The sequence below is a fragment of the Brachypodium distachyon genome, chromosome 1 (genome assembly GCF_000005505.3).
Source record: "Brachypodium distachyon strain Bd21 chromosome 1, Brachypodium_distachyon_v3.0, whole genome shotgun sequence".
NCBI classification, from domain to species: domain Eukaryota; kingdom Viridiplantae; phylum Streptophyta; class Magnoliopsida; order Poales; family Poaceae; genus Brachypodium; species Brachypodium distachyon.
Window position 1 is genome coordinate 13,424,168 of NC_016131.3, and position 26,932 is coordinate 13,451,099.

A 26,932-nucleotide genomic window follows, 5' to 3' on the forward strand; every position below is an offset into this window, starting at 1 on the left:
TACTTTTAGTAGTTGCTGGAGAACTGACGAGGTTCTTCAGCTGAGAATAGCTTCTTCAGTTCAGTTGTAGCAGAAATTAGAAAAAGGTCAGCCGAGCAACTAAAATTGTATACAATTAGCACTAGATATCCTGTATCAGACGCACAAGCACTACGCTTTCATGCAGGCCAAAATGAAAAGTCGATCTGACTAGCTCAACAACAGCAGCGGCAACAACCACCCTACCTGCAGCGGTACTGTTTCAAACATTGCATGTCAGGGCACCATCATCCATCAATCCAATTCAAACAGAGAAGAGAAATCACCATGCATGTGGCTGTCTGTGCACCTGATTACTTGCATATATCACTGACGACTCCGGCCGGATTTTGCATGACCACAACGGACCGTTGATGGTAGCTGCTCAAGAATGCAAAACAGCATTCTGCCCCAACGATGTTGGCATGTCGTCATGCAAATCCAAGATTAATACTAACTAATATTCATTGTACATCCTTCATAATATTATTAATATTATTATTATTATTATTATTATTATTATTATTATTATTATTATTATTATTATTATTATAATACTTGAGCTGGCTGCTAATCCAGAAAGTCACGCATGCGACTGACCAATACATCACCGGTTGATCGTCATCACTCCCTTGACAAGAAAACCGTTCCGGCATTTCTGTGTACCTCTTGGATAAATGAATCAAAAGTGGAGTTGTTGCTATAAGTTCAATCTTTACTCTTTCTTGCTTAAATAGTTTGAAATAACCTACTAAGTGGAGTATATGGTTATAATGTTTAATATGGAAAGGGTGATTCAGTTTTGACCCTCTAACCGTTCGACATTATCTTTGGTCATCTTCGGCACACTTGTACCTCTTTCTCCACCGACCGTCGATATGTCTCCCCACCACCGTTCAAGTCTTCATCGCCGCTATCGCATGTATTGCCAAATCTTACGTCTTGTCAATTCTGCTCAACAATCATCCAACATTGCTCGCTACCGGCTCGTCTCGCCTCATCCTCCATCGTCAAGGCAGTTCATGTCCTGTTAAGTGTGGAGGACACCGTTCGCCAACATGACATCCAACGAGCGATCGTCGCCAGCATAACATCCAAGGGTGATCGTTCATTGCATAAATAGAGACGCGGACGTTCATTGATTAGATTTTTCTTTTTAAATCCCTTTGACCATTCATCCAAAAGGAAAGAACGGGGAGGAAGGACGTTTCGTTAGCTTTAATGGAGTAGGAAACAAGCTTTGGAAATAGTTCACTATACGATCCCTACATAGCCCATAATTCCGTATTGACCCCCTTCCATTCTTCCTTCCTTCTTCCCCTTTCCGCACGAAGCAGAGGCAGAGCAGAGAAGGGAGAGGGAAGGACCGTCGTCGCCGTAGTCCAAACGCGGGCGCCCGCCAGCGGAGAAGAGATCCCCAATTGAAATTGACACATCGGGCACAAGCTTCTTCTTCTTCTTCTCCGGACACGCTGCCTGCCTGGCGGCGGCGGCGGGGGCTGGTGATGCAGCAGCGGCGGAAGTCGCCGTTCGCGGCGGCGCCAGCGGCCGCGAAGCAGGAGGAGGCGGCGCCAGCGCGCAGGCCCGGCGCGCGGCTGTCGCTGGCGGGCCTCCTCGTCTCCATCTTCCTCGTCGCGGCCTTCCTCTACCACGAGGACTCGGTCGTCAAGCCCCAACCCCTCGCCATCGCCGGGGCCGAGCGCGCCAGGTCTTCCCCCGACCTCCGCCTCCTCCAGGAGGCCGCCCTGCCCCACCACGAGGCCGCCGTCAACTCCCACTCCCACTCCCAGCCCCAGCAAGACGACGAGGAGCAGCACCACCGCGTCGATGCCGATGCCCAGCCGGGGAAGAAGAAGAAGAAGGAGCCGGCAGCGAACAAGCAGCAGCAAGCCGAGCCGGCCGTCCTCCTCGACGCGCCGCCCAAGCCGAGCGGCAACATCAGCGGCAGGGCGGCGGTGGAGGTTCCGTGGGCGCCGGAGCCGGCGGCGTGCGACCTGTACCGCGGGTGGTGGACCTACGACGCCGAGGGGGAGCAAGCGCCGCTGTACCATGAATCCGAGTGCGAGTTCCTGACGGAGCAGGTCACCTGCATGCGCAACGGCCGCCGCGACGACTCGTACCAGCGCTGGCGGTGGCAGCCCTCCTCCTGCGACCTCCCAAGGTCTTTGAATCGAATCGAAGCGCGAATTTATTCGAAATCGGATCTCAAAATTCTGAAGAAGAAAGGATTTCTTCGTGGATTCCTTGCAGGTTCGACGCGCGGGCGCTGCTGGAGCGGCTGCGGGGGAAGCGGCTGATGTTCGTGGGGGACTCGCTGAACCGGAACCAGTGGGAGTCCATGGTGTGCCTGGTTTCGTCGGCGATCCCGTCCAGGGAGCACAAGACGCTGGCCAAGTTCGTCGGCCCCGGCGGCGCGCTCAACGTCTTCACGGCCACCGAGTACAACGCCACCGTGGAGTTCTACTGGGCGCCATTCCTCGTCCAGTCCAACTCCGACGACCCGCAGGTGCACAGCGTCGTCGACCGCGTCATCGCCTGGCGCTCCATCGCCAAGCACGCCCGCCATTGGAGGGGCGCCCACTTCCTCGTCTTCAACACCTACATCTGGTGGCTCAACACATTCGAGATGAAAGTCCTGTCAGTAGCAACATTCATCACTCATCTTCCCCATGATTCATCTTAGTGAATGAGTGACTGACGAATGATTTCAATCTTGGGATTGCAGCAAGAACCCGAGGGTGTCGCCGAGCAAGTACTCGCTGGTGGACAGGCCGGTGGCGTACAGGGAAGTGCTCAAGACGTGGGCAAAGTGGGTGGACAGGCACATCGACCCAAAGAAAACCATGGTCTTCTTCATGGGGATGTCTCCAAATCACATCGCGTAAGTCAAACCCACCTCCCCATCTAGTATCAAATTCCCAATTGGCACTTCGCATTTGCATTGCATTTCCCAGCCATTTCCTTTGCAACTTCTTTCTTGGTTGCTTGTGTCACGGGGTTGAACGAATCCAACAAAGAAAGAAAGGATTCTCGAACACAGGGGCTTGGTTGGTTGGTTGATTGACCGTGAGTGAAATGTAAATCAATTAGTAGTCCACATCTTACTTACTCTCACTAGGTAGGTTGACACGTGCTTTCTCACTAGGTAACCACACTGCTCCAGACCAAGAAACTGGCAGGAGAAGCACAAAATCCAAATTAGTTTAGTTTTCTCCCGTAGATCGTGGTAAGAGCACATGGACATGGGCAATCTTATTACCTACTTATTGAATTAGTCGTGTCCCAGGAACAAAGTTACTCAGCTGACTTGTATGCGGTGCGAAGGAACTTATTAGCTCACTGTCTGACTCTTGAGCTGAGGCCACACCCGGCTCACTTGATTATTCCTTCCCAGAGACCCAGATTAAGGGTTCAGACTGAAGATGACTTATTCTATGTTGATCTGTTTCATCAGGAAGAGTAGTAGTAACAGAGAACAATTGAACTAGAGATGCACAGACAGCATGTGATGGGCAGAGAGGGATGGGCACAAACAGAAACAGAAACAGAGTGTCCTTGTTAATGGAAGCATCGATCTGCATACAAGTGTAGTGTAGGAGTACTAGTAGACAGTAGTACTATAATTCGTGTGCACATGATTATGTAGGAGTGTATGGGAAGGAAAGGGACTAGTACGACTAGTATTAGTAGAGATATTTAAGAGATATGCATGCATCTCCATTAAAGTCCCTAGCACCTAATGGCACCATTGCGAAGAACCTGGTAGCAAGGGTCCGTCCAATTGCCCTTTCGCAGTCACCCCAATTGTCGCTTTCCTCATTGATGGATCAACCGAGGTAAGCCACGTTCTAAAACAGCCGAGTAGTTGTTGTTCTCCAAAGGGGAACTGATAATCCATTATTAGCGAAAGAGAAACAACACAACTCTAATGTAGATAGATGCAGGTATCCCTCCAGCCGCATATTTATGCTCATAAACAAAACTAGCAGTGCGCTGTTAACCAAGCCCGGCTTGTAATCTAGCTAGTGTTGTATCTTCCTTTTATTCTCCTCTGATCATCATTCTCCTATGCCTTGTTCATTTTGGGTGGCAAATGGCAACTGCTGCTTTAAAAAACCATATCTGTAGTTGTACTCAAAAAAGGATTCGACAGCCACACAATTCCAGAGTCCATCAAAGCAAAACGCAAGCAAGCATGAGGAGAGCATGTGTTTTGTGCAAGCCCGTGAAGCAATGATGGTGACAAAATGCTATAGTAGTAAACTAAAGCGGCGTCACATTCATTCATGACATCTGGATCTGCTGCCCGGCCGCTAGCTATACAACAGAAGAACATAACAGCCGCCGCTTTCCCATGCTCTGCCCATCCAGCTACTAACTCCCATGCATGAAGAGACCGAGATCGAGATCGTGTCATCATCCAGAGTCTGCATGTCTCCTAGCTGTAGCTGGCAGTGGCTGCAACTGCAGGCTCATAAAAATGCATTTTGATCTAGTCTGATGTGATGATCCATGTATGCATTGCATATGCAGGCCGGACACGTGGGGAGGGCAGCCGGGAGCGGTCAAGTGCGCGATGGAGACGGAGCCGATCATGAACCGGACTTGGGTGAACATCGGCACGGACTGGCGGCTGCACGGGGTGGCGCAGGGCGTGTTGGGATCCATGCGCCGCGTCCCCGTGCACCTGGTGGACATCACGGCGCTGTCCGAGTTCCGCAAGGACGCGCACACCTCCGTCCACACGCTGCGGCAAGGGAAGCTCCTGACAAGGGAGCAGCAGGCCGACCCCAGGGCATACGCCGACTGCATCCACTGGTGCCTCCCCGGATTGCCAGACACCTGGAACCACTTCCTTTACGCCCGCATCATCGCCGATTCCCGTTCTTCTTCTTCCACTACGCCTGCTTCTTCGCTTGACATCAGTGCTACTAGTTCGTAGCATATATAGTTGCTGCTGTTAGCCTACTTCTTACTCACTGGTTTCTTCTTCTTGCTATTTCTTTGTTTGTTTGTTCGTGGAATCGATCAATCAATCTGTGAGTAATTCTTTTTGTAGAAGGTTGATTAGACTCAGAAACAAACACACGTTGTTGGCTGTGGGCTGTGGCTGGGGATGATGATGATGGAGAGAGTGAGTACATGATGGTGGTCATAATGATGGAGTGGGTGCTAAACTGGCTTGGTGGTCATCGTTACAGAGTACATGAAAAGGGCAACATACAGAGAAACAAGTACGCAGGGGAACCTCACTTTCTCAAGCGAGTGTCAGTTAGTCCCCATCATGAATATACGCAATCATCATCGTTTCCCAAAGAGCTAAAACATCATCGTACTGCTGCTACTTCCCTTGAGCTTGAGGCAGCATGGCAAACCCTTGCATTGTGGCCCATTCCCCAAACCACTGGGACACCACTTAACATTAGTGAGATCTGATACTGGGAGTGGGAGGGCACAACTTGCATCACTCCAAAGATCCTCATAATTTGATTATTTATTGCAGGGGACCATTCGAGGTGGTTATGTTAAGCCTCCTGCAGCTTTACGCTTGCAGGCTCGGCGTGGCACAAACTCTACACCACGTGCTACATACGTAATAATAACACTATTATTATTCTGATAATACGATAGAACTAATAAAATACTACAATGTAGTAGTATAGCAGCAAAAACATAAATAACTTCCATGTCATGGAAGATCTGGATAGAAGCCAGCGTTCATTTCAATTTTAAGCGGGGTCTTTAATGTATGAGGTCAGCATCCCAACAACACATGTAATGTGTATTTCATCAAAATCATACAACGTTCATCGATCCCATACTTATAATTTGCCTATACAAGTAACAACTATAAGAGACTCATCGAAAAGCAGTCCAGTCCTTTTCTTCTCTCTTACAGGCCGCATAGGCTTGCTTCTCCTCTGTAAGGCAGAAAAAAAATGTGATGGGATGGGATGCAATGCCGGAACGCCAACGTGCCAGCCTATCAAAGGATACAAGGGCTTTGGAAATTGTTGCAAAATCTTCATCTATCGGTTTCTTCTGGTATTTTAACATTCCCTAAATGTATTAGCTCCATTTCTTCTTTCCAAATCTGTGGGTCCAAGCAGAAATTAAATTCTTATCAACGGAACAGACCCAATTTGCAAGAGAACAGATACCGCAAGAATAAAGGTGAGAGAGTGAAGCACATACAGTGTGTCGGAATTCAATCCTTATGTGAGGAACATTTGTCTGGTGGATGTCATTGCCGTCGGGACCTCTTCTATAGTAGTTCCTACCAATCCAGTGAGACTAGAGCAAAAAAGAGAAGAAGCAAAGAGATGCCAATGCTTAGCAAGAGTCCGTGACTTGGGGTATTTACTTAACAGAAAATGGAGTTGCCAAATGGGTGAGCAATACATACCTTCAGCCTATGCGAGAAACCAGACTGGTAAACAGAATTCCTAGCTATTTCACACAGGTCACATGAACTAAGCTTCCACAGCTGCCACGGGTAACAGTCAATCAATATTAAGCACATCTAACTGGGCACGAGACAAATCACATGGCTAGAGGGAGTGAGGGAGATTACCGAGGCAGCAACACTGTATTCTTCAACCAAAGGTTCTTTTGTTAAGTGAATTTGCAAAGGGTCATCAGTTGAGAGAGAAACATTAAGGCCCCTTAGGAAAAATGTTGGGAAAGGGTTCCGGTGATAGTCAATAAACAATGAGTTGTTGCTCAATGGAGACATTGCAAGACCAATCTGATTGCAGGCAGAGAGGAGATGGTTAGTTCCTTTCAAAGAAACTCCAGTCAGAAACACAGGAAATACCGCTGCTCACCTGAGCAAGATAATACAAGTACTGGAGTACAGGGGATTTCTTTAGATTCACCCCATGAGCAATATTGTGAGAAGTGAGAAATGCTGCAGCAAGATGGTCAATGTCGCCAGCCTGAAGACAAGAATTATTAGGACAAAATGTTCAGTTTAAATGTGGAAATGTCATACATCATGCACATACCTCCCCACAGTGTGGACGAAGTTTGATTGTTGTCATGCCCTTGGAGTCACGAAGCTACACAGTGAAAAAAACACAAATCAACCAACACAGCATAATTATGATGCAGGAGAATCAAAACAGGAAACTACATTTTTTTAATGGAAAAGCAGCAGTTTAAAAGGCTTCCAAAAAAGTGTTTTCTCTTTATAACTTTTCATTAACCTTTACACACTGAGATCTGGACAGAAAATGGTGTTACCTTGTTCAGTGTATACAGGTTAGCATAACAATAGTAGACATAATATGCATATGCTGGATTGAAAACATTAGTCCATTGCTCAGGTGTCGGCATGTGTTTTGTTGGGCGCCTTTCTGGTTTGCTTTCATCATCCACCAAATCCAACCCAACAACCTGAAGAAAATAGTATAAGAAAAAAAAATGATGGCTAGAAAAAACTTGGTGCAGGAAAATAATGTGAATGGTCCATCAAAAATAAGATTGCAAACATCAGACATGGTGAATGCACTAATTTACTAATGGGAGGAGCTTGGAGGGGGCCTCTTAGCGCAGGCGAATGGAAAGCATTCTCCTGACCGCCAGTTTTTGCACTGTAGGCCAGTAACTTTCTCATGATGACTCTCACTGCCTCTACTAAAGCGGAGAACGTGAAAAAAGGGGCAAAAAAATTCTTATTGGTTTTTCTAGTCCATACAATTGCAAGTTGACTAGACAAACCACAACTACATAAGGCAGAAGCAGACTAGTAACAAATGCTTAAAGTATTTCCACTAACCTGTTCTAAGAAAACATGCAGCTGAGGATGTGAAGCAGGATCAACAGTTACTTCAAAAAGAGGAAGAAAGATATTGTCAAGGAGATTCTGGAATGAATTAATGGTGCCCATTTCCCTGTATACATTGTATATCCGAGGAATCTGCAGAGAAAGTAAAACAATGCTTCAGTACAGCTACTCCGGTAAAGAGAAAGTTAGTGGTTTGAATATTGGATACGGTAAGAACAAAACATAAGGCTAGAAAAACTGAACATGGCAATTGAATGGATCACCTGAATTAACCAAACGACGTTATCGCTGTACAATTCGTTGTTAACTATCCAACTTGCCATCTGATCCCACTCGCTTTTCTTTCTCCCGTAAATAGATATCCGATACTCGGCCATCTGATTTAGAATAGGATTCATTAGCCAGAGCCATATAGTAAAAGAAAAACAACTGCAAAATCAATATAAACACAGTGCTCATACATGAGTAGCCAATAAGTGCCCCATTAAAAATCATAAACATGAACAGATCTAGTTCCATCACTCCAGAAAATCATTAACGGAAGAAAAAAGAACCTGATATTTGCTTGCTTCAAGGTCAGCAAACACTTCTTTAGTTAACTCAGCAAGGAAGCGACCTAGTAAGATGACAGTGTAGTGTATTAACGAAATTGTGCATGTACATGCTATCTTGATGATGATTCTAGTGTGGCATATAAGTACAGTTGTGTAACAGCTCAAACAAGAAGATGACAGTAAGAAAGAACGAATTGTATCGATCAAGTGTGATGTGTTTAGGCAATAATACAAAAGGAATGTGCACCTTGAATAAGGTTGTCCTGCTTAAGAAAGATCTCCCTCAGGCGAGACTGGCCACACGGGTTATATTTCAGATTGAACTTGTCAAAACGGTGAAATGTACTCTTATCTGCATGCACGTCTAAGAGATCAACATTGAGGTCATACCTAGCAGAGAGGCAAACAGGTTACTTACAACATTTGGAATCAAAAGATAAATAACAGCACCATCACGTTTAGGATTTCAGTTACCCGGTCAAGTCCAAACTCTCGAAAACCTCCTTAAGAGTCAAATAGGTCCCATCTCTAAAAATTACAACCTACATGAATACAATTTTGGAATGAAATCAATATTGGAACATTTTAATCTCAATTCATTGCTATATACTCCACAGGTCCACATGAGACAATAGCAATTTAGAAATAAGTGGTACCTCATCAGGTTCTTTCCTCAACTTCGACTTAATAAACCTCAGAAGATGCTTTTGGTTCATGCATGCCGAGTGATGAACATGAGTATCAACTTTCCTGACATTGTAGAAGTCCCGATGAGGTGCAGCTTTCTGAGCAAGCAGCTCTCTATCCGCATTGACCATCAGATGAAGATTAAATTTCTGCAAAATCGATAAGAATGAAAACAGAAGTCGATGTTCGTGTCAAGAAAACAAAACAGAACTCATTGTATAGAATTAAAAAAATCACATGCATGCACAATTATCATGTTTCCAGTTAGATTTACTAATCAACCTAGCTTCACAGGCCAGTTTGGAACATATGCAACATATGAAAGCAAACATGGTAGCACGTGCAATGAAAAGAGAGATAATGAGCCCTAGACACAGCGGGGGATTCTTTTCTTTACTAAGTGTTTGCGTCTATATTTCAAATGTATGTCCACCTGGACCACTGTAAGCTTCCATGGGACACATGACAAGGCTTGGCACATCCCTGTCGCCAGGTTCTCGGTGCATATATTTATGCATACCGGGCAACCAATTGAAAGAACAAAATCTGAAAAGAATTACTTGCTCTAGAAGATTTAAACGGTGATGACACACGGTTCGGATATCTCCAGCAGCCAATACACGAAGTATATAGTGCATATCAGTAAAAAAGGTAGTTGCGTCAGCAACAGGATATAATCTTTCTTTAGCTGCAATAACAAAGAAACAAAGTGGTGAGCTACATGCCTCAAACTGAGAAAACTACTAGCGGCAGAAACTAGAAATGAAATGATTTGCTACTTACAATCTTTATTGGGGTATAGATGAACAACGCCATCAACCATTTCAAAATGATGCTGAAAGAGGATAGAACAGTATTTAGGAAAAAGGAAAGCAGATATATGTGTTGCCGGTCGCTACGCACATACTACAGAAATGCACTTACTTCAGTTTTAGTCTGATGTTCGTAATTGAACGGATTCGGGTTAGGTTTGGGGGTACTGGGATCAGTTATGATTTCCTTCTCCCATGGAGCAACTTCTTCTCTGAATATGTATTTCTCTCGTAGCTCAAGACATTTCTGAAGAACTTTGTATGCTTCAGCTTCGTCATGAGAAGGAGTCTCTGAGGCAAAAACAAGAATAAGTACAAGTGTGAAAACATTTCAGAGAAGAACACTATTCATAGATAAATGGAGAGAGAGCATACCAACAGCTGTAATATTGATCCTGCTGAAAGTTTCATGTTCAGGTTCCTTTCTCAGTATATCAGCAGCTACTGGATTGAGCTGGACCCCATGCAGACTGCCGGTTGCACTGTGAGATCTAATCATGTTTGATGATGGTACTGGTTTTATGTCCCCATTCTGAGTGGCTTTATCAGGAATGGGGTCTGATCCCTGTGCAATGGGGAAAAAAATCATGTTAGTCTATCAAGTACAAACATTTGTGAAGACCCTTTTACCAATCAGATTGTTTCCCATTAAAAATTTAGATAGTAATACAACAGATCCACAAAAGTAAGCAAAAGCTATTGCTTAAGTGTGTGTGCATCTTAGACTTACATTAGCTCCATTTGTGCCCAAGTAAACAGCATCATTCTTGGAATCCTGGACAAGTTCAGCATCCTCATCTGAATCTTCGATGCTCTCGAACGCACTGACAGTAGGAACAGAGGATTTCGGTGTGGTAGGTCTAACCAGAGACCCGATTCTTTTGTTCGATGCTGGCGAAATAGTCGGCTTGCCTGGTTGGTAAAGAAGGACCAGCATTAGCATCAAATGAACTTGCACACATCATAACCGATGCAAACATGCTTTCTAGTGCTCAGGCTGCATGAAAAACCATGTCACTTCTCACTCTCAGTACTGCATCCTGTTTTCTACTGGTATTTCCCCTGCATCCCCGTTAAACTTTGGTGCACTGCTACACAGAAATATGAGCCTATAAGAGACTCATATGTAAGTTAATAGGAAGCTAGATAACACTGCCCAGATGCATAGTTTGGAACATTTCGGGTTTAGGCGGCGGGCAGCGCCCTTGTCCGCATCGCTAAAATTCACCACCACTGACTAACCAACTGTATTGCACTGGACAAATCAGACGAAGGGGCGGTTTCACAGGCGGGCGCCGATCAAATCACATGACATCGCTTTGTGGGGCGAATCAGAGAGAGTGGGAAGGGGGCCGTACGTACCCTCTCGGCCGGTGTGGAGCGGCGGGAGGCCCGGCGGGATGGGCAGGAAGCGGCGATCGTGGTCCCTGGCGGGCGGGGAGTCGTCCTCGTCCGCTTCCGCCTGGTCCAAATCGCTGTCGTCCTCGTCGGGGAGCAGGTGGGCGCGGAGGTGGTGGCCGCGGCGGCGGCGGTTGTGGTCGCGCTGGTCGAGGGAGCGGGCGAAGCGGAGGAGCTGGTCGAGCGTCTTGCGGTGCATGTAGTAGGCGGAGGCGGCGGCGAAGGAGGCCCCCACGAGCGCCGCCACGGCCAGGTGGAGCGCGTAGGCGGAGGACTCCATGGCCGCCGGTAGCGCCGCTGGGGTTTGGCTTGGGGAGATTGATGTGAGTCTGAGAGTTGAGGGCGGCGGCGGCGGCGGGTGCGCGCTTATATGCGGGACTACGCGACTGACCTGTGGGGCCCTGGCCACTCCGCCAATCACTGACTGGTGGGGCAGGTCATTCCGTGCTCACAGACGGGTGGGGCCTGGTCACTCCCCATTGGGGGGAATATCTGTGTGCACATTCCTCTAGCCTATGGGGGGTGTACTATACCAAAGGAATATGTCCATCAATTACATTCTTCTTTTGTTCCTTTTATTATTATACCTGCATTTACGAACAAATTGGAGCATTTTACACAGCTCTGTGTATTAGTATATGCCTGTTTTAGGGGATATATTAGTATATGCCTTTTGTGTGACTTGTTGACGGTTGAGGGTTGCGAGCAACTAAATAGCATTAGGATTTTTATTTTATATAAAAATTACTCCTAGAAAACAATCAATTGGTAGTGAAGGTCCGATCCGACGTATTTGAAATGTGCCACTTTATATTCATTTTTATCACCCTCTGATTTGATACAAATCATTGAGATTAAAATGAATATGGTTATATGATTTAAGGTCATTTATAACTAATTAGTACGGAGTGGTAACATTTTTCTAAACGTGTTATTTTATGACCATAGCAACATATAGATATTGCGCTAGTTAAAAGCTAGAGAAATGTAAAGAATCATCATTATCAGCATTGCTTGGGGAAAAAAAGACGCTGGTATATACCCACTCCACTTGTCCTACGAGGAGATAGTCGATCAGTGCAATCACACTCACTGGATCATATTCGAGTCCTATTTGAATTTGGTAGCTACATGTATGCTTGTTTTGTTCTACTAGCAGAAATTTGGTGCGAATTACGTGTGTCCAAGTGGTACCAAAATAAGGCTGAGGGACAATCGATGGATGGAGACGCGTTATACATGTCTGGTACCGTTTAACTATTTTCAGTAAGGAAAAAGGAGGCAAGAATGCAAACTAAATGGCACAGCTCTACTATAGAAAATGGGAAGGCTCTAGATGCGAACTAAATGGATGGTGACAAGGAGGAAAAAAGGAGGCAATCATGCAAACAAAATGACAAGACTGTAGAAAATGGGAAAGGCTTTTAGTCTACTAGCTAGTAGAGTTTTCAGTTGAGAGGCGGAAGAGCCTTTGGGATCGTCGTTGTCGGGTGAATTATTGGGGAATTTTGTTCACGAAAGGAAAAATCAAACAAATTGATGATACTACCAGTATACATGTGAATTCCGAAACGAAAGAGAGGGAGAGAGAGAAAAGAAGGTGATGAGTAGCATCAGAAGCGAACGAGCCCATTAAGGGCTTGTTTAATTTTCCTGAGGCGGCTAGGACTATTGTTCCTCCTCATGGAGCAAATCGTCTTCACAAAGATGAGGTCAAATCGCTGGCGAGTTGCCACGTATAGTAATAATTGAACGGACAAGTACTACTGAGCGTGTAGTGTTGACCGTTCAAAACCTTGGAACCTTAATCAGCCAATGACATTCGAGTTGCACGACGTCGATAGGTCTAGCTTAATTAGCTCTATATATACTGTACACACAAGTGATGTCACGTTAATTAGCACTTGCTCTTTTTTTCTTCTTTCGTCCGGTAGCATAATAATAGATAACAATAAAGCCAATTGGTGCGTGCGTGTTGATCGAGGGAGGGAGGGAGGGAGGGAGGACGTTGAGAGAGGCAGCTTCTGGGCAGCTTCGCCGCTCGAATCGTGTCGTCTTCCTGCCGCTGCTTTGTAATGGCCGACACGTCGCTTCATGGATGGAGATGCCTTTTGCTTAACTTGACTAATCATCACGGGACGGCCTGTAGTACTCCAACACAAGAAGAGAGCGCACTTGAGAGAGAGGTGATATTATGATACGGGTGCGCGCGTGGCAGCAGCGTATGGGAGATTGCCTGCTGGTGCAACTACTAGAAGACCTGCTTTACAACCAATCCGGAGTCCGGACTATAGTGCTTAATTGTTGTGTCTGTGTCAGTTGGCTGGATAATTAATCAAAGGAGGAGCCTCGATTTCTCACTTGATCGATGAGCGCGTATGGGGTCCATGTTTGACCGCTGAATCAGTAGGCGCCCAGTCGCCATCCCTCCTGTCCGTCATCATGCCGCCCGCCGCGCGACTACAAATTGAACCCCATGGAGCAGAGCAGAGCAGCACAAGGAAGCAAGGAGGGAGCCGAGTTGAGCAAAGCAAGCAGCTCCGGAATTAGCTCACTGCACTGCAGTCTGCAGACTCACTGGAGCAAAGCAACACTCTCTCAATCGTCAGTAGCTAAAGCTAGCTGCCTAGCAGAGCAGAGTGAGTGATCTCTGGTCTTCTCCCTCGACCAGCAACAACGCAGGCCAAGCTAACTCAGCATGGCTTGCACCGTGGCACCGCCGGGGTCGCCGGTCTTCTCCCCGTCATCCCGGCCCGCCGCCCCTGCACACGTCTCCTTCAAGCAGCAGCAGCAGCCCGCGCCGCCGGAGGGCTCGCCGCTCCGCCTCATCGCCCTCCGCGCCGCCAAGCTGCGCATCCGCCCCGCCGACCCGCCTCTCCTCGTCGTCCCAGCCGCTTCGCACGCACCCTCTTCTTCTTCCTCCAACGCCAAGCGCCGCCGCCCGCCGCCGCTCCTCGTCCCAGCCACGGCCCCGACACCATTAGATGCCGTTGCTGCTGCTCGTGGGATGGAACCGGAGGTGGCGGAGGACTCAGGGGAGGGCTTCGCGGCCTACTGCAGGCGCGGGAAAGGCCGGAACCGCCTCGAGATGGAGGACCGCCACGCCGCCACCGTCGCCCTAGGAGGCGACCCCGACGCCGCGCTCTTCGCCGTCTTCGACGGCCACGGCGGGAAGTCCGCCGCCGAGTTCGCCGCCAACAACATGCCCCGCATCATCGCCAACGAGCTCCTCCACGCAAGCAAAAGCTCGGAGGCCGTCGAGGCCGCGGTGAGGCGCGCGTACCTCCGCACGGACAAGGAGTTCTCCTCCTCCGCCGCCGCGGCAAACGGAGGCGGCGCGTGCTGCGTGACGGCGCTGCTGCTCCGCGACCGCCGCCAGCTCGTCGTGTCCGGCGCCGGGGACTGCCGCGCCGTGCTGGGCCGCGGAAGGTCGCCCGCCCTCGCGCTGACCACGGACCACCGGGCGTCGCGGCGGGAGGAGCGGGAGCGGATCGAGGCGCTCCCCGGCGGGCTGGTGCTGCGGGACAGCCGCGGGACGTGGCGGGTGCGGGGGTCGCTGGCGGTCACGAGGGGCATCGGCGACGCGCACCTCAAGCCATGGGTGCTGCCGGACCCGGAGACGACGTCCGTGGACCTTGGAGACGACGACTGCGAGCTGCTCGTGCTCGCCTCCGACGGGCTCTGGGACAAGGTGGGCAACCAGGAGGCCGTTGATGCTTGCTCCAGTGGCCTGCCGCCCTCCGTTGCTTGCCGCCGGCTCGTGGACATGGCGGTGGCCAGAGGATCCACGGACGATATCAGCGTCCTCGTCGTCCACCTCAAACGCCTTCTTCTCCACCCATGACAATTAGATTGATTAACACACAAAAGGATGATTAGCGGCATCTGTAAACGTGTCACAAGATTGTAGATAATAGATAAGATATAAGAGCTTCCTCTTTTTTTTTTTTTGCTCCGTCCGGCTGCTTAAAGATAAACGCAATTAGCGGTAAAAATAACAATCTTCAGTTCATACAATACATGCCTGGATCCAAGGAGAATGGTCCAAAAACCTTGATCAACAAACATTGTCAGGTTCCAATGTGTACAACTGTGCTCCATAAAGCACAAGGGAAACAAAGATTTATGTTTCGTAGTGAGAGAATTTTTTTTTTTGCTCATCCGGCTGCTCGTCTATTAAAGATTCAGGCAATTATCTGTAATGGCAATCATCAGTTCGTAAAACAAACTTTTCTGCTTCGTAACAATTCATTCTCACAGTTTTTGTTTATAGTTGAACAACTATTACAATCTCCACCTCTGATAATCTCTGCCAGTGAAAAGTCAGCCACCTGGGAACTACGGACTCAAAACTTGTGCAAACCTCAAGACTGAATCATGGCCAAATCTGGCTCCCAGCAGAAAACCAAAAATATTGCAGATATTGCCCCCAATAATATCCTTCAAAACTACAACCTCTACCTCACAAAAAACTTGCAAGAATATGACCTTCAATCATAACCCAGGGGAACTAATGGCCCCTCCCTATTCACACCTCAGTTCCCTACTCTCTGCACCAGCAGCATCGACAACTGATGATGCCGTGTTTGTCTTCGACAGTAGATGGAGTATATCACAGGACCAAAGAAAGCAGCTCATCATCAAAATGGCAGCACCTGAAACGGAGAAGGAAAACGATATTAATCCATCGAAGCATGCAGCTTTATTGATCGTGTGTTCAGCTAAGTTTACATGGTGTCTTGTGTTGGGATCACCATGCACTCCATGCAATGGTGGCTTGTGACGCGCCGTCTCTTCTTCTTCAATGTATCCACAACAAAGATCAAAGTATCAATCAGGAGCTATTCACATCTCATGCCTTGTTCAGGGCCTGCTGCAGCTGAGCAAATGCTGCTGGATGGATCCTGCTGATGGCGGCGTTGAAAGCTGCGTCCCCGTGGAGAGCTGCACATGCTTTTAAGTTCTCTCTTACCACGTCCTCTAGAGAAGCTTGTTTGATTGGATCTGAATCCTTTGCCTGGTCAAGAGGATTGCCAGAATAAGTGCCTAATAATAATCCAATGTTTGGAAAATTTAAGTAAAGAAAAAACACAACTTACTTGTCTTTTTCTCAAGAATTTGCTAGGGTAACCTGAATTATCGCTGCCAAGCCAGGAAGAGCTCGTAATATCGCCACTGCAGAAAGATTATTGTGCTAGAATTATGCATAGAAATGATAGAGGCCTTAAATACTTAATGAGACAAAATCAATAGTCCAAGTCATATCAATACAACACCTAGAATCATCCTCGGTCTTTACTTCACGGCCCCCAATTATAACAGTAGTGCAGACACTGCACACAATCATATGAATGATGAATACCAAACTACCAACCAAACCAGTCTTGATGTTTCAGTTATCATCTCCAGAAATGCATTACCTTAAGATATCATCAAGTTTGTCGATGACTTGAGGTACCTGCAAGGTCAAAACTACAGAAAGAGCCATTGCAAACTCCTTCTGCTGTACAACATTCGCATCATCTACCTGTCCAATGAAATAGAGCTTGTTAAACAGCAACACATAAACCACTGCGCTCTTCAAGAATTTACAAGTCCATGCCAACGTCTAATGCATGTTAAGATTATTAAACTAAGGCTGATATTGAACATAGAACACTTGTAAACACAATCTGGGCACATTCACACAACAACAGATGCAAAGTTTCTTTGATAATGCAAGTGTATTCACAATATCTCCTGGTACAGGTTGAGAGCTGAACAAAGAACAAATTTCCTTATTTAGATATATTCACAGCATATTTTGGTGAACACGTGTCTAAATCAAATGGTGGCAGAAAAAGAGGGTACATCATTTTCCACTAGAACTATGCAAAAAACATTAATTAATTGACACATGTGTCTTAGTCCAATAAATAGGGAAATGCTGAATCATTGTACCTTGTCAATCCACACATCAACCAAAGAAAGTAGAAGATTGTTCTTTACAGATATCCCTGATTGTTGAATGTTTGCCAAAAGGGCAGGCTCTGATAATAACTGCCCAGAAAAGTTTGTATTCATCACCAAAAGCCTAGCAAGAATTGCTCCGGAGGATGCACGGACAGTTGTCCTAGAAGGATTATGCTCATCATCTCGACTCAAAGATATGAAGATAAGTTTCTAGAGGTTGGCATGAATGAACAAGTCAGAATGATGGAATGAAAAAGGACAGAAAGGAGTGCAAGTCAATTGAGCATCCAAGACCCTGAAACCAACCACAGAAGTACCTGAAGAGCGCTGGATATCAACACTGGAGCTTCCTGAGGAAAGAGCTGCACCCAAAAGCTCCAGTTAGATTGATACAAAAATACGAGAAAAAGAGAGAGTAACATGTCAAAATAAAACAGAAACAATCAGTTACAGTTCCATTACACAGTATCACGAATTCACGATCTAATTTCCTCAGATAAAATGGCAAGGAATTAGTCCGCAGAGCATTTACTCCTTAACCCTGATGATACATATTCAGGGAGAACAGTCTCCCTGCCCCTGCTTCCCAGTAGTTTAAAAAATTAGGTTCAATCTCCCTGCCTCCCAGTAGTAAAAAAATTAGGTTCAGTCTCCCTGCTTCCCAGGAGTAAAAACATTAGGTTCAGTCTCCCTGCTTCCCAGTAGTAAAAAAAAAAGTTCCCTAACATTACGCTAACAAAAATTTTGCCCAGATGATAGTCAGCATTGATTAAATGATTCATAGATAGCAACATAAAGTAAAGTTCTGCAGAAAGTCAAGTTGCTTCAGAAACGGAAAATTAATAATAACCTGAACAAGAAGATCGATGACCGGAAGTGTGGTGAGAAGTCCCTTGTCATTTACATTTCCAACAATAGTATCAAAAATGTTTGCCAAACTTGTGCCATGGCTTTTCAAAAATTCTGATCCACCAAAAATTGTGTAATCCTCAACTATGTTGACTGCAACCTAAATCATTCAGAAGTCTTTCAACAGGTCAAGAAAATAAAATCCTCCAAATCCTTAAACATGGCAAGTAGTATAAGAAAACAACCCAAATGACGCAGAGTACATTTAATTCGTTCTGATACCTACATTCTAAATCAGACTGAACTTATGAAAATACTCATTACTCATTCCAGCACAAAAAAAGTGTCATCCTGGAAGGCGAACTATTTCAACTTCAACAGTATCATTATGAATATCTGGATCAAACATACAGAGATTAGAGAAGTGGTTTTGTCTTGGAAAATGCTTTCTTGATAGTATAATCTTTTACATGCAAATATCACGATAGAAACTAGAGCTCAAAGTTATTTTTGGAGTGCATGTGCATCAATGCCTAGAAGGACACTTATATGTAACCAGAGATCAATCCTGTTTGTTTTGCGGGGTGGACGGGTGTGTATGCTAACCTCCAGATGGTCGAAGCTTCTATTAACGATGCCCACAAGATAAGGGAACAAATCCAGCAGTTGAGGGACAATGGATGGGGCATTTGAGAGGGTTGCTTCCCACAACTGCATTATGAATCTCAATGTTAGATAATTTGCACACATGCACTATGCATGTGTGTGAGCTTGGTTAAGAACTACTTACAAGTACACTGTCCTCGAGAAGATTAAGAGCGTCAGGGCCATCTACATTTATACCACTTTGCAGTATAGGAATAAGCATGTTATAAGAAAGAGGCGACTGGTATCCAAGAGAAGAAACAAAAGTTCTAAGTGCTGCAAGCAGTTGAATCTGTAGCAAGCTTTCACCCGCAGATTCTTCCCAGATCTGAAAGAACACTCAAATTAGAATAACTAATCAATTTACATCTGCAGCACAAATAAAAATCTGCATAAATTATTGAATAGGCTGACAAACTCACTCGCTAACTAGGAAAACAGAAGAACAGGCATTGGCTTGCTTACTAGCTGGTCTAGATGCTATCTTGACACTACAGACATTCTAATAAAATAGACAGTAATGTTCTTAAGATCATTGGATGAGGAGGTCCAAATAAACAAAGTTAGCATTCAAAGTTGAAATGTGTATAAACTGAAGAAATGTTATTGCCTGAAACGGCTAATTTATCTCTGTTCTAATGTAGCATTCTGAAAATGGTGCATTGTGAGGCATATAAAACTCACAGACAGCTCAGCTCACAACATAAGTATGCCCTTGTTATTGGTCGAGTACAGCCAACAGGAAATGGGATTTCTATCAGATATTCAGACCAAAATGCTTGAGCTATACCTTCTGAAAAAATTGTGATAACTGACTTGCAAAAGGAATAACCTTGTCGCCGACATGTTCAAGAAGAACTGAGATGAAATTTAGAACTTGCACCTACAAAGAAACAAAAGGAAAACCTTAAGGTGGACATACCTTTTACCAGGCATGGGATTGACTGGTAACTTAAGATGAGGTTCAAAATGGTACAGTGGGTCAGTGACTTATTTAGGGCTCTCAGATAAACGGAAGCTGAAGGAAACAAATGATGTACTAAGGAAATCCAAACCTTTGAATCAAATTCTTGGACATCTTCTGTCAACTTGAAACACATTGTCCAACATGTAGGAAGACATTCAAACAAATCAAGTTCCGAAAAGCTAGACTCTTGAAAAAGATAGCACAGAGAAGAGCATGCTGCCAGCTGAAAGAAGAACGGCGTGAGCAAGTTATTATTAAACACATTAGATGAATATATGGAAATGACTCACAATTAAGGAATCATAAACACAAAACATACCCTGACAGCAATGTCATTATCCTGCAGCAATGCAACCAAAGCATGGTAGACCAATTTTCTTGTGTCACCCTTGATCTGCAAAGCTACAATTATCAGAAGCTGGAGATGTAGGGAATCTACAGATCATCAAGAAATAAAACTGCGAGATCAATATTTAGCTTTTCTAAGATAATGATAAAGAAAAGAACCTCGGAAATCCATTGCCCAAGTAGCAATGCAACTTTTCGACGAATGATACGCATATTGGGATGGCCATTTGAAATTTCGATAGATAGAGATCCATGAAACCTGTTGGAATGAGAAAAAACTAAGGAAAAGCGAAGTATGATTTACTCTAGCTACTGATTTTGAAATAATGCTTAGTTGTCCCTCTAAAAGGAAATAAATGTATAGTCCTTACTGCATAAGAACATAAAAATGTAACATCCAGTAGCATTTGCAAACAGCTATATAAAGACTGGTCACATTTTCACTAAATAATTTACACCATACAAAGATTGGCACTGACTGGCTAAATGCACCAGTCACATCCAACCTTTTTGCAAGTCAATACAGAAATATCATTGCTCTTCAACTTACCATTCATTAAAACTGAGGTAATTTGATAGTTCGTAATAAACATGCCCAGCTGCTGTATAAGCAGCATCCTTTAAAAGCATTCCAGCTGAAACATCTGTTTCTAGTGGTGGAGAAACAGACATGGCTTCCCGAAGAACAGAAACAACAACTGGAGCTAGTAGCTGAGAGAACATATGATCATATGAGCATTCCAACATTGAACATAGACTCACATGTCACAGCATAAAGAATGTATGGGCACACCTCTCGATAGTTCTCAAAGATGACAATGAAGAGGGCTTCAGCACATGGCCGTTGTTTCTCCGTCCACTGGACTAAATTTTGCTCATGATGAAAGGACTCAGGATTCTCTGACCATTCCTCCAAATCTTTTGCTGTGTAAATAAAGTACCTGGACAAGAAGTGTAAGTTCCTGATTCCTAGAAAGTCTAGCAAAGTCCAAAACAAATATATGAACGCATAGATACTAGAAAATAATTCTCCACTCTCAGGAATCTGTGTGTACATGTATGTGCATAAATACTGAGAGTTATGCTATGCTTTCTGTGCAGAAATAAAGTGATCTCTGCAACTCACAATGGCAATTCTATGTACCATTACATGTTTATAGAAATCTAAAGGCTAACTAGTAGCAGAAAAGGCATTTTCATGTCATTTGTTACATGAACAACTGTCATAAGACAGTTACTTCAGCAGCGGGTCAACAGATCAAGAAAGTTTTATATGCTTTACTTATCTGCGATACTAAAACATAAGACCAATTGCTCCTGGCTAATCTTCTATTTTTGTAATTCTTCAACGCAAAGGTTCATCAAAAGGATATTGATTCTTTTTCCTACAGAATATCAATACTACATGGTGGCCAAAAGATGTCCTTATCCAGCATCAATGCATCTGTTATATCCTAACTTACACAACCTTGAGCTATTGATGCTTGCCAAAAAATCATTCTAGTAATATTGCAGCAGTTCAGTGGCTTTGCACAAAAGATAACAGAAGTATGCAATTTCTATGCAATCAGAATATTACCTCCTTATTAAAACGTTACACAGCAACACAACTCGATCACCAGGCAAAACAACCTTCAGCATGTCACTAGCCACTGCCCCAAAGTTTTTCTTCCTTTGCTCCAGGCTTAAAGGTTGTGCACTTTCGTGGATCACGCGGCCTGTGGGACTTGGTTTGTATTCTTTGCACTCCAATACTGATTTAACCAAAACCATGCATTGTATAAGAAACTCCTCAAAGGATGTGCCAGCCTGTTCAGGATTTGTGATCATATTCAAACAGAAGTCAACTGTGGAAGGAAGCACAGTTTGGTGTACGAAAGAATATGGATGTCTGCCTTGTAAGGTAACAAGGACTTTCATCAACTTAGTGCATGTCCTTTTTGCGAATTCCCATAGTTTAGCTTGCTTGTCTTTAAAGGACGAGTCTATCAAGCACAAAAAAAAGGAATAAATTAATTGAGATAAGTGAACGGAATAAATCAGAACGCCATGCTTGACAGGTCAGAAAAACAGTAACACCAGAAAAAAATTCATACGAAGATTTAACTTGACAAGCTGATATAAACAGGGCATTTATATAAATACTATTATGTTGTTCTCCAAGCTTTCTGAATAGAAGGAGTATAATTCAATCGCAGTTTCAGTTTCTTGCTAGGAGATTTACTGATCAGGTCAAATATTAAGGCAGGAACACAAGAAGATATCCTCGTACATTAGCAATTAATGTAACTTGCAATGGATCGCTATTAGGTAAAGTCAGAGCAGTTTCTTTCAATTAGCTTAAGACTACTAAGGAAGAGAGCATAATTCAGTCGAGACTACAAGATAAAAGGTAACTTACAATAAGGAAGAATTGATTGAATGGCAGTCAAAACTGTTGGAGACACTTCCCTGACCTGCCAGACTTCCTGCAAATTACAATAGCTACTCACGACTGTTGTTTTTCGGAACAGCTGATGAAGATCATAAAGCAGTACAACTATGAGCAACAAAATAACAGCAACTCTAACTACCTGCGCTGTAGTTGAATCACTTGCATAACCTGAAAAAATTAGTTGCCGGATGATCTTTAGACAAAGCAACCAACGGTCGCATATCAAAATAAGATCGTTTGACTGCTCCAAAATGGAATCTATGTCATTCCTCTGTGAGAGCATGGAAAGATTTTGCAATATGGTTTGCACGTCGCTCTTCCAAAGGTTCCAGGTATACTCAAACAAGTGGCTAGTAATCTGCATAAGACAAGAAATGTATTAGTACATAATACTCAGCAGAATTTCTTGATTATGGTCAGTAACATTTGCAACATATGCAAACAAACCAAGTTGCACGAATTCATGCTTTAATAAAAAATGGTAAGAGAAATGCTATGATCGATTGATAAGAAATGGTAAGAGAAATGCTATGATCAACATGTTTCTTGATCAGCTCGAGAACAATTTCACACTAAAGCCAAATCTAAAAGAAATTGTGGAGTTGATACACATCCGATAAACTGGGGGTAGAAAATCAAACACAGGTGCATCCGAGTAGTGATGACTGTTATAGATGAACAAGTAGTTTTACCTCAGCATAATTCCTTTGATCAACAGCGAGCCGTTTAGTTGAAAGCTCCTTTAAAGTTCGAAATAAGACCATAAATACACGGTGTGAAGCAAGAACATCAGCTGATTGCAGTTGTTGTGCCAATGTAGAGAAAAGGTCCCGCCTGAATTACATGATTGTGAGCAACAACTCAACCCATGTGGAAGACAAGAGTTGCGATGAAGATAGTTACCACTCTTTGGGGTAATCCAAACGTGCAATCTTGGAGATTAGTACGGCTAGCTGAAGTGCAATCTACAATTACAATATTTGCATCAGTACATGTGCTATGTGTTTTAGATCATAAGATTGCACACATGTGTTATATCTAGTCTGCACCTGGTTATTCTCCTCCCGTATGTTTAGCAAGAGATTTTTACGAAGGTGGTCCTTCTCCTCGTTGCTAATTCCACTACAACAGATAATTCAAAATGGTAAGTGCGATGTCAAAGTTTGCTAAGTTGACAAGTAATTATGTTGCAGACAGTTGCAAATTAAATTACCAAAATAAATGTCACGGGCGAAATTCTACTTCAGAAGTACAGGGTTAGGAACTTAGGATAATAAACAGATCTAGAGGAGTATTTAATCCACGCAGAGATGATCAAGAATGCATTTGATATTGCAGTGGATCAGCAATTGTTCTGTCCTGTTGGAGACAATCAGCTATTGTTCTATGGTATAATTTAGGATGTTCAATAACTAATGAAAGAGTAATGAGCATCCAAGCAATACAATTATTCTAGCTACCAACATGAACAATAAGAATACTTGCAAAAAAAACATTAACAATAAGAAGCTTGGGCAGAGCCACAGTGAATATGATAGCACGCACATTGTCATTACTGTCAGTACAAACGCTAGGAAACATCACTCATGGATGCATAATATATCAATGGAACTGAAGGGACGCTCACTAGGAATCCCGGCGAGCACGCCAATAACGGTTGATGCTGTTCTTGAAGTAAACCGTGGCGAGCAGACGCACGTCCTCGCGGCAGGACAAGCCCCTCGCGGAGATGATCTCCTGCAGAAGCACCAGATCAGGACCGTCAGACGGAGTACAACGCGCCTAATCGCCCCCATGTAGATCGGGCACGCCTCGGAGGCGAGAGAGGCAGAAGCCTAAGAGGGCAGCCCCCGGCGAGGCGAATGGGGAGGGAGGGCGGGGGGTGGAATGGCTTACGAGGAGGCAGGAGCAGAACCCGGGGCGGGCCTCGCACTGCGCGAGAGCCGCCTCCGCCGGCCGCCGCGTCGCCTCGTCGGCGCTGAGCGAGTTGACGAGGACCGTGTACATGGCCGGCACGTCGCCGGCGGAGAGAGCCATGCTGTGTCCTGCAACGAAGGCGGTCACGGGCGCGGCGGCGGCGGTGATATAGGGCGGCGGCGGCAGCGCGGTGAGGAATGATCGGAGAGGGAGGTCGCAGGGGGGTTTCAGGAAGAGGAAGGAAGAAAAGCTGCGAGAGAAAGCGGAGATCCCTAGCTGGAAACTTGGTCCCGTCTGCTTTGCTGTAATACGTGTGCCCGTGTTAACGTTTTCACCACGGGGATACGCCTTCATGGCTTCCCGCGTATTATAGCACGTGTTGCTTTGTTGAAGATCTTTTCTTTCTTTCTTTGGCTCGTGAGAAAATATGCAAAAGAAAATTGATGTTGCATAACTAGACCAACTTAGATAAGCATTGTACATATCGAATCGACGAAATACACAATGTATTTGTCCTATACATGTCGCCATGATCAGTAGATGGTCTTGCACTAGTATGCATGAATGTCTGGAGATACAAATGCATGAGAAGAAGTGATCTTCCAACAAATATGCTCGCAGCCCAACAAATGTTTGCGGATAGTAATGTTTTGATCGATCTTACAAATTAACCCCTGCAGGGCCTCCTTCTTTTCGGTTTTTAGGATGGACTTCTTCGAGAAGCTGCTCTCACCCAGCTTCCTAGAGAAGCCGCCTATGAAATTTTGTGGGAGAGAGCAGCTTCTCCGAGAAGCCTGTCCTGGAAGCCAAAAAAAAAGGAGGTATATATGCATGATGCTGGGTGGAGTTTCTCGTTTCCAATCGCTACGTGCAACCGAGGAAGACATCATATTAATTACTTCTCCTTGAAATCCTAGATATAGCCCATGGCGAGGTTTTTGCTAAAAAAAAGGGCCCATGCGTGAAATTTGTGTTTATGTTCCTAAAAGAAAAGAAGATATGGAATCCGGGTTCGTTTTTTCTTTAGTGGAGGTTGGCATGCAGTTGATAATGGCCGGACCATTGTTAAAATTCATGCATATTTTTTGTCATTCCTGATTTTGCTACATATTTTAAAATTGATGTCAACAAAAATTTGTTGGCTTTGCTATCAGGACGTGCATGAAACCATTGCCATGCCATTGACCCGGTAACTCTGAGTCAAGAGAGAGACATTAGTCGTCTGTATTTGAGTTTTTCCAAGGAAAGCCTTCATGGCTGTTTTCTTGATCGATAAAGAGACTTACATCGTCAACAAGCATAAAATTAGGCGGGTCCGCAAACGAAACAACACATTGAGAACCAACTGCCTGACCAGCTAGCTAAAGTGTGAGCTACCAAATTACTCTCCTAGGACAATGATCAAAAACTAACAAAGCCAAATCCTCTAACAAGAAAAAACATATTCTTCAAAGGTCGCCGCAGCAGGACCAATGGAATTGCCACCATCGAGCATCGTATGCACCAACTCCATGCAGTCGCTATTAATCTTCGGTCTATCACAGCCCACCTGGTCAGCAAGCAAAAGCCCATTCACAAGAGTTTTTGTTTATACAGTTGAGCGAGAGATGAAAATAAATGCTTTACATAGCAATTAATATGATTACATGATAAATGTCAAAAAAATATGATTACATGATTTATTATATACTCTAGTCCGTAGTAATTATTGTATTTCGTTTTAATTGTAAATATAGCACTTTTAAGTTTTAAATTGAAAGCACGGTGAAGACAGTGTAACAAAGCATCGGTGCAACCCGAGTCAAATTTGCAAAAAGGCGGCGGTGGAGTAAAAAAAATTACAGACACACATATTTCACAAGCTAGTTCTTTAATTAATTTTTACGGTGCAAGGTTGGACTTAAACCAGTACTATAATAATCCCAGAGTGTATCCATCGATCGGAGCATATATACTAGTATCTTGGAAGACAGCTAGCCGTCAGGAGAGATATATCGGAGCCAGAGAGAGAGAGAGGAAGAACCAGAAAACGAGACGATCGCGACCTCCCTCCACTCCTCCCCTCCGACGAGGGCCTCCATCCCCATCCCCATCCCCCTCCCCCTCCCCCTCCCCTTCCCCCTCCATGGCGGCGCCAGATTTCATGGTGTACTGGTGTGACACTTGCTTCAAACCAGGGTGGTATTGGCATTCCTTTACCCAGCACCACATGAGCGACCCCTACTGCATCTCCAGGATGAGAACTATGGCGGCGGCGGCGCGTGAGCGGCGGGCGGCGGAGGCGGGGAGCTCCGGCGTGACCGCGTGAGAAGGCCAAGGGAAAGGGTAAGAAGGGCAAGGCCAAGGCGAAGAACTAGCGGCCGCCAGTCAAGCGCCTACCGGACAAGACGACACGAGTTTTGACAAGTTCGCCTCTAGTTAGCCTTTAGATTCGATCGCATACGGATTTGGTATTCCCGGATGATTACTTGTTCCCTGTCGATCGGTTTCCGCAACATTACGCGGCGGTACATGCTATCGATTCCATCAACATGAGATGCTCTGCTAGATGCTTATAGATTC

General features: G+C 44.9%; 4 protein-coding genes across 4 annotated transcripts; 2 read left to right on the top strand and 2 right to left on the bottom strand.

Moving 5' to 3' along the window:
- Window positions 1–1,273: 1,273 nt before the first annotated feature.
- Window positions 1,274–5,179, top strand: LOC100837935 (protein trichome birefringence-like 28). Its single transcript, XM_010235272.3, has 4 exons — window positions 1,274–2,179; window positions 2,269–2,655; window positions 2,744–2,899; window positions 4,552–5,179. The coding sequence occupies exons 1-4, from the start codon at window positions 1,524–1,526 to the stop codon at window positions 4,958–4,960; spliced, it is 1,608 nt and encodes a 535-aa protein (XP_010233574.1). The 5' UTR covers window positions 1,274–1,523; the 3' UTR covers window positions 4,961–5,179.
- A 513-nt stretch (window positions 5,180–5,692) lies between these two features.
- On the bottom strand, window positions 5,693–11,602 carry LOC100840891 (probable AMP deaminase). Its single transcript, XM_003562354.4, has 19 exons — window positions 11,223–11,602; window positions 10,591–10,772; window positions 10,236–10,425; window positions 9,973–10,151; window positions 9,832–9,883; window positions 9,609–9,736; window positions 9,018–9,197; window positions 8,836–8,903; window positions 8,609–8,751; window positions 8,362–8,423; window positions 8,071–8,184; window positions 7,799–7,939; window positions 7,264–7,416; window positions 7,026–7,079; window positions 6,846–6,956; window positions 6,593–6,766; window positions 6,425–6,505; window positions 6,214–6,312; window positions 5,693–6,112 (listed from the first exon to the last, which is right to left on the bottom strand). Exons 1-19 carry the CDS (start codon window positions 11,536–11,538, stop codon window positions 6,044–6,046), a joined length of 2,496 nt encoding a protein of 831 aa, XP_003562402.1. The 5' UTR covers window positions 11,539–11,602; the 3' UTR covers window positions 5,693–6,043.
- Window positions 11,603–13,440: 1,838 nt separating this feature from the next.
- Window positions 13,441–15,208, top strand: LOC100841199 (probable protein phosphatase 2C 32). The gene has a single exon (XM_003562355.4). The coding sequence runs from the start codon at window positions 13,957–13,959 to the stop codon at window positions 15,100–15,102; it is 1,146 nt and encodes a 381-aa protein (XP_003562403.1). The 5' UTR covers window positions 13,441–13,956; the 3' UTR covers window positions 15,103–15,208.
- Window positions 15,209–15,473: 265 nt separating this feature from the next.
- LOC100840594 (importin-11) lies at window positions 15,474–24,620 on the bottom strand. The gene is made up of 24 exons (XM_003562353.4): window positions 24,350–24,620; window positions 24,081–24,190; window positions 23,503–23,575; window positions 23,357–23,418; window positions 23,146–23,287; window positions 22,593–22,811; window positions 22,421–22,487; window positions 21,599–22,004; window positions 20,813–20,960; window positions 20,570–20,730; window positions 20,179–20,278; window positions 19,991–20,065; window positions 19,760–19,894; window positions 19,495–19,587; window positions 18,850–19,032; window positions 18,666–18,770; window positions 18,061–18,219; window positions 17,528–17,572; window positions 17,199–17,420; window positions 16,679–16,785; window positions 16,535–16,591; window positions 16,358–16,433; window positions 15,990–16,275; window positions 15,474–15,913 (listed from the first exon to the last, which is right to left on the bottom strand). Exons 1-23 carry the CDS (start codon window positions 24,488–24,490, stop codon window positions 16,111–16,113), a joined length of 3,051 nt encoding a protein of 1,016 aa, XP_003562401.1. The 5' UTR covers window positions 24,491–24,620; the 3' UTR covers window positions 15,474–15,913; window positions 15,990–16,110.
- Between the last annotated feature and the right edge of the window lie 2,312 nt (window positions 24,621–26,932).